This window comes from Loxodonta africana, chromosome 16 (genome assembly GCF_030014295.1).
Source record: "Loxodonta africana isolate mLoxAfr1 chromosome 16, mLoxAfr1.hap2, whole genome shotgun sequence".
In the NCBI taxonomy this organism is placed as follows: domain Eukaryota; kingdom Metazoa; phylum Chordata; class Mammalia; order Proboscidea; family Elephantidae; genus Loxodonta; species Loxodonta africana.
Genome location: NC_087357.1, coordinates 70521849 through 70529144, shown reverse-complemented (window position 1 = coordinate 70529144; position 7296 = coordinate 70521849). Strand labels below are relative to the sequence as shown.

At 54.6% G+C, this 7296-nt stretch overlaps 1 protein-coding gene across 1 annotated transcript; it reads right to left on the bottom strand.

Moving 5' to 3' along the window:
• Positions 1–1893: 1893 nt before the first annotated feature.
• DDIT4 (DNA damage inducible transcript 4) lies at positions 1894–4621 on the bottom strand. The gene is made up of 3 exons (XM_003408888.4): positions 4488–4621; positions 4129–4390; positions 1894–3856 (listed from the first exon to the last, which is right to left on the bottom strand). Exons 2-3 carry the CDS (start codon positions 4328–4330, stop codon positions 3363–3365), a joined length of 696 nt encoding a protein of 231 aa, XP_003408936.2. The 5' UTR covers positions 4331–4390; positions 4488–4621; the 3' UTR covers positions 1894–3362.
• Positions 4622–7296: the final 2675 nt, after the last annotated feature.

Below are 7296 nucleotides of genomic sequence, written 5' to 3'. Positions count from 1 at the left end.
GTAAAGAGAACAAAAATCCTTACAAGTGGACCAATAAGCAACATCATAATAAATCAAGAAAAGATTGAAGGATGAGGCAGGGAGAAGGCAGAGGGGAGACATAAGAGGGCTGGAACTTGCTCTAGGCCTTAAAGGAAAGGCAGGGTTTGTAGGCAAGACAGAGAGAGGGCATCCCTGGTGGAGGGCATTGTCTGAGCAAAGGTTGGAATGAGCATTACCTGGGGTTAAGGAAGTAGGCAGACCATGCTGACCCATACTGAAGTAAAGGGAGTGGTAGGGAGGGGTGGAAAGTAAGCTTGGATAGGGGAATAAGACCCCATACTAAAGCTCTTGAAAGGCAGACAATGGAGTCTGACAATAGGGAGCTATTGCAGATTCTAGCCTGATAAAGTGGGGGAAAGGGATAAGGGAGAGGAATCCTATACAGAGGAAGGTAATCAGTAAAATTTTAGAGGCTAAATAGAACAATTTCTGACAGGGTGTTCCCAAGTTGGGTTTTATTAGCTAGCAACAAAAGAGCCTCCCCCATCTTCCCTTAGGGAAACTAATACCTGGGCCAAAGCTCCCAGCCACGTCTTGGGAGGGTTAAGGACCAGAACTGGCTTGGGCCTCAGCAAGCCTCTTCCCATCCTCAGGGAGATAGAGAAACCAAGCTACAGAGCTCTATCCTGAGATCCTTCTGTCCTGGTTGAGGGGATTTTTAGGCCTTGTGAGGCTGAAAAAAAGCCAGTGTGACTTCAAGAAAGGGCATCTCAGCTGAGCTTTTTGGTAACCCAAGCCTTGTTTTGGCCTCAGTCTTATTATCTAAGGAAAGAAACTGAGTCTGCTCAGCTGATCCTTGACTTGTTGAGAGGTTAATATGCTTACCAAGCCATCCAACTCATTCCTCCCAACGCCAACAAGATCTCTACTATGGAGGCTGACACAGTTTCCCCTACTCTGTGGGGGCTGGGGAAGCACAGCCATGAGCATTGGCGCCTGTCTCAACTCCTGGGAAAGTGCTCCCAGACATCACCCAAAGGCCAAGCCTCCTTAACTCCCCATCCTCACACTGAGGGGTTGAAAGTTGACAAGATCAGCCCATGGTCAGAAGAAAATGGTCATTCAAGGGCTTGGCCTCTGTTTACTCATCTGTAAAACATTACAAACCCCTGCCTGCCCACCCTTCACTAGGCAGCTATGGTGAGGACTTTCCTACGCTCTGGGCATCTTCATTGTTCTATTTTCAAATCTAGTTCTAACCCAAATTCATTCATTTAGGGGAATGAGTCGCTCAGTTCTACCAAAAAGATGCAGGTCTTCTAAGCCATGTTAAAGGTCAGGACTCTGTGTCAGAATTTCTGGGAAGGTGATGAAAACGCAGATTTCTGGGGCTCTGCCCAAGACCCACAGGGTCCTGAGTGGCCCCAAGGGTGAAGTGCGCTGCTACTAGCTAAAAGGTTGGCAGTTTGAACCCACCCAGAGGCACCTTGGAAGTAAAGCCTGATGATCTGCTCCCCAAAGGCCTTGAAAACCTGATAAACACAGCTCTGCTGTAACACATATGGTCTCCACTAGTTGGAATTGACTTGACAGCAACTGGGTTGGTTTTTTGGTTTGGTTTTGCCTCAGACCCACTTAATCAGAGTCTTCACAGGGATCTGTGTTTTAACCAGACCCCCCAAGTGATTTGACAACACACTCAGGTGGAAGAACCACAATTCTAGTCTTGCTGGGCAAACAGGGCCCGTCTGGGACCAGGAAAAGAAACAAGGAAGATAACAACTCTCCAAAGGCTAGCTGGTGTGGGAGGACCTGCCCCAACAGCCACAGAAGTGGGAAGGGCCTTGGCCCTCATTTAGCCCAGCCCCCATTTTACTGATAAGGAAATTGAGGCCCAGGGAGCACAATGAGTCCACCTCACCCAGGGTGTTTTTAAGACAGGCCTGCAGTCTCCTGCCTTCCTTGTTTCACCTCTGAGTGACTGTGCGCCTGTGTGGTGGGTTGTTGGGAGTGGTCTGCCCCTGGCCTGGCCACACCTCCTCAGGGTGGAGGTCACGCCCCTCTCTGAGCCCTAGTGGGAGGCGTGGATTAAGTCATCCTTCTCTAACCTTTTTTCTTGGTGCTCCTGGTCTCTCACCTTTTATGCTCAGAGATAAGATTTGCAATTTTCATATGATGGCAGAAAAATAGAACTGTGACTTTAACAGAAAAAAAAAAGTCTCTTCCAGCCCTAACCTTCAGTGCCAGAAAGGACCTTGGGCTCCAGAGCCCCTGTGCCTTCTGAGCCAGCGTAGCCAGGTGAGTTCTCCCTACAGAGGCTCTGGCTCAGCGGGTGGTCTGACCCCTCACCATCCAGTGCTTTCCCTGCCAGCCTCAGCCAGCACAGAGCCAAGGGAGCCAGGGCTCTTGGCAGTCCACATACCTCCCTTTCTAGGTTTGTGGGCGCTCTGGGAAAGGGGCTGAGAAAAACACAGGTGGATCCCAGTGTCAGATGAAATCCACCTTTTACAGCACCCACCTCCCTCTTTATTTCAGGGCACAGAGACAGAGACGACTCTTTTTTAAAAACCATATTTTTTATTAGAAAAGTAAAAAATATTGCATAGGTCTTAATACTTGAACATCAAGTGTATTTATGAACAGCGAGTATCTTCATGTAAACAGTTCTAGATGGAAGACCCAGATGGCACTCCTAGGGAGGTCCGGCCCCCACCTCCACTCAGCCCCATCACCTCCAAGCTCAACTCCTCAGTACACAGCGGGGGATGAGCTGAATGCAGCTCCAGGTGTATTTTTCTTCACGTGTCAAAGATCCCAAGTGATCCCAACACCCACCCCTTCTACTCTTACATTCATGCGTCTGTAAGATAGCTGCCTAGAACAGGTCAGTAGTGAAGCTCCTATCAGAAAAACAAATGATACGAAAACAAAGAACAAACACATTTGGTCCCTTCAGACCATGAGACACACAAAACCACCCTCGATGGCTTCCCCCCTCCCACCAAGGCCAGCTATCATGAGCACACACCCCCTTGCAGAAGCCAGCGCAGCCCAGCTGCTCTCCTGGCCCTGTTACACCACTGTTGTCCTAACTGTCAGTAATAATAAAAACAATAAGGTACATGCTACGCATCCGGCCAGAGCCTGGCTGGCCTCTAAGCCTTTGTTTCATGCTACAGTACTGAAGGGGCAAGTACCTCCAAAAGGGAGCCACCTGCACACACCTCAATGAGCTTTCCTAGGAAACGCTATGTTCCCCCACATCGGCCTTCCTCCCCTCAGGTGGCTGTCGTCAGTTTTCTAAGGACAGGCGTAGCAGTCCCTCAGCTCCTGCCTGCCCAGTGTCCACCCCAAAAAGTTCCATTGTCTCTGCCGTGGGTTCAACACTCCTCAATGAGCAGCTGCTCCGAGCTGTACAGCTTCTTCTTGATGACTCGGAAGCCGGTGCTCAGCGTCAGAGACTGGCTGAAGCCAGGGACGAAAGGGGAGTTGGCAGAGCTGAACAGCCCCTGGATCTTGGGCCAGAGACGTGAGTCCAGGCGCAGCACGAGGGTCAGCTGGAAGGTAGGCACCAGGCTGGGGTCGAGGGCCAGCTGGCCCACGCTGTGGCAGCTCTTGCCCTGCTCTACGCAGACGTCCAGCAGCGCCCCCCGCAGGCCGCACGGCTCGCTGTAGGCCAGGCGTAGGAGTTCCTTGCCCACCTGGCTCACCAGCTGGCCGGGCATCAGCAGGCGCGCGGGCCTCCGCGAGCCCAGCCGCGCCTGGGCCAAGCTCTCCTGCAGCAGCTGCATCAGGTTGGCACACAGGTGCTCGTCCTCCGGGTCGCTGAGCAGTTCGAAGTCAGGCAGCGACACTCCATCCAGGTACGCCGAGTCTGGAAGGGAGAACACACAGGGGCCGGGCTGTGTCAGCGCGGACGTGAACCGAGACGTAGAGGCGGGGTAGGAGCTGCTCCACTCAAACCAGCGCTCCTTCCCACTCGGTGCCTCAGTTTCCGCCCTGCGTTCGAACCCTCTAGTCAGCAACACACACCTCGCCCACCCCCGTCCTCCGGCCACCTGTCCCGAGGCTACAGGAAGCCTAGGTGTCTTGAACCCCTTTCTGCCCGTCGCTCCCTCACCTCCCCGGCCCCGGACCACGGCTCACCTTCCTCCGGCCCGAAGCCACTGTTGCTGCTGTCCAGGGACTCGCAGTCCGAGCTCTCCAGGCTCGCGCAGCGGCCGAGCCCCTCGTCTCGGGCCGCCGACCCCCGGGCTGAGCGCGGCGGCCGATCTGAGGTGGGAGTCCGAGACAAGGACGAGGGCGACGAGGAGGAGGAGGACGAGAAACGGTCCCAAAGGCTAGGCATGGTGGGTACGGTCGCCAGGACGGCTGCAGATGAGCTCAGGGTGCGGGAGCACAGGAAACGCTGTAAGACAAGAGGGGCACCGACCGGGCGTCAGTCGCGGCTGGACCAGACCGTGCGGCCGCCCACGCAGAGCTCAGCAGACAGAATGGACACTCACCAGCTAGCGCGGTCAGCGAGAGCCTCTGGACCGCCGCTCGGAGGGGTGCGCGAAGCCCTGCCAACCCCCGGCTCTGCTCGGACTTGTCCCCCGACCCGCCCGCTCTTCCCCTCGGCCTACTGAGATCCCCAGCTCCGCCGCCGAGAGACCTATAAGGACTAGCGCGGCTCGGCCACACCCCCTCCGCGCGGCGGCCCTATCCGGACCCGGGAGTGTGGCTAGGCTCAGCCAATGGGCTCCAGGCGCACGTTCGCAACGTTCTCTCCTGCCCGGTGACAGCACCCTGGCCCCGCCCCCCGATCCCCGGCCGAGCCGCGGCCACTCCCCTTTTCTGGAAGGGCTCCGCCGCCGCTGCAGCTGCCGAGGTCCCCGAGGGCGCTCGCGGCAGGGGAGGATCAAGGAAAGACTTGTTTATTATAGGGTCGCGTTGCTGGGGGAGGGGGTAGCCCGTGACCACGCGAGCCGGAGAGGCAGGGAAGCACCAGGGGTAGCCAGGCAGGGAAAAACCGTTGCCCTTCAGCGTCTGGGCGCCTGCGAGCTGCGCTCACATCTGGGCGCACGGGTGTTCGCCCGTGGGACCGCCGCGCGGGGAGCGGACGTTAACTGGGCTGGCCCTCGTGCACGCACGCCAAGCCATCCCGCCTTCAGAAGGGTCGGGACATAAGATGAGGGCGGAGGGCAAAGAGCGGGCAGCTCTGAGCACGAGGCAGGGCCCTGTGCACCCCCGGCCCCGCAGCCCCACCTGCCCGCCCGCCTGTTACTCAGCAGCTCCAGGAGATGGGTTAATTCAGGGGTCTGTGTCTTTTACGAGCCTGGTCCCCAAACCTTGCACGCTCCCACTCCCTAACTGCTTCAAAGGAGAGGGGTCGGGGAGAGTGGTTAGAGGGATGCTGGCCAAGCCCAGGTTAATAGCGTCTGGTTGGGGCTGAGAACCCGGCCCCACAACAGACCGACAGACGGCCGCCCAGCGGTCTTTTCCTTGCCCGATGCGGCCTGGAGCCCGGGCGTCCGTCGGGTCCTAGCGCCCCGCTCGTCTCGGCGCTTTGTGTAAAAGGCCCAGAGAGTTGCATCAGGACCAAGCGAAGGACCTAGACCTCCAGAAAGGGCCGAGAGTGCAATAGCCGTCTCCTGTTTCGTCATTCACAGGAAGTCTGACCTGGTGATCTGGGGCGGACAGTGGTTCCTGAAGGTGGTAGGAGGTTCGACACACTCGATCTTCATTTTCGTAAAGTTTGCTAATCTAGTACACGGGACCCTGATGGAAGAGGGAACCAAACTTACATCAGACGCTCCCACCCCCAGGGTGGGCAGGGGCCAAACCAGATCCGACCAGCAGGCCTGGCCTACTGTGGACAGGCTTGCGCGTGACTGATGACAATTGTCAGAGAGGAGAGGTCAGGCCACTGCCATCCTCATCAGAACTCACTCCATTAAAAAAAAAAAAAAAAAAAAAAAAAAAGGCTGACCCACAGGGTTATGCAGGCAAACCCTGGCTTAGAACCGGAAAGGACCAGAACCCAAACTCTGCAAGCCACCCCCATTTTACAGATGGGACAACCACCTTTGAGGACAAGTTTGTGAATAAAAAAAATTAGGGGACTCACACTAGAAGCTGTCTTAAAGACAGCTGTAGAATTGAATAGTCTCTTAGACCACTGGCATTTTTCAAGGCCTGAGTACCAGCCCTGTCTTCCCATCCTCCAGTCTCCAGTGACTTTCAGAAAGCCCTAATGGGGTCAAGGTGAAAACACACCTTACTGAGGTGGGGAGAAAAGAGTTGGGGGTGTCCCATATGGATGTGGACCTGTGGCCCAGGAGAAAAGATCAGGGAGTTAATCCATCAAGGGTTCATCCTCTGACCAGGCTGAGGAGTAGTGAGATAGATTTAAGAGTTTTTTCCCTTTCATCTTTCTTCCTTTCTCTCTCTCTTTTTTTAAGAAAAAAGAAAGGATTTCAGAAAAATATCAAATATTGATCTAAGAAAAACAGAGATTTATTTTATAAATGAATACTGACAAGCAAAAGAATACAGAGCCAGTTTAGAAAGATCAGTTTATTAGGAATCATTCATTCATTCAACAAACACCGTCGCCACGTGCCCAGCACTGTGCTGAGCACCCTTTGTTCACTGTCATTCTGTTAATAAGACAACTTATTCCAAATGGGAAGGACTGTGTTAATGGACACTAATTTGTTTCTTTTCCAGAGAAATCCATTAATATTGTTGTCTCATTGAGTTCTCTAAGAGTTTTTTAAACATAAAGAAAAAAAGACTGAAGTTGTAGCCCTGGAGACGTTTCCCAGAGTAGGAGGGAGTCGGATGTAAACTCCAGCGTAAACAACCTCCTGCAAGGGGCCAGATTAGCAGAGGCCTGGGACCTGTGTGGCTGCCCTCCTGACACCCCCATCCCCATGAAGGACTGGGGAGAGCCTCCGTACCACTGGGGTCCACCAGGAGAATCTTTGGCCTAGAAGAGGAGGTTCTAAATCCTTCACCCCTCTGGATAGCCAAAATAGGGGTCCTCGGGGGCAACATGAAGGCCAGTTTCATCCTGTGAGGTGGAGGGTAGAATCCATCCCACCTGGCTGGGGCTCCTTCAAGGGGTCAAGGGCTGGAAAGACTTGGTTACTGCCTCATGCACCTCATCCTGCACAGGAGCAGCCTTGATTGGGCTCAACCCACAGGGTTGTGGTGGGGGTGGGGGCACAATGTGGGCCTCCTTGGAATGGGTAGCTCCATCTGCTGGCTTCTGAGCCAGGTCTCTTGAGAGCCCCTGGCATTTGCTGTCCTCTCCTCCCTCTCCTGCTC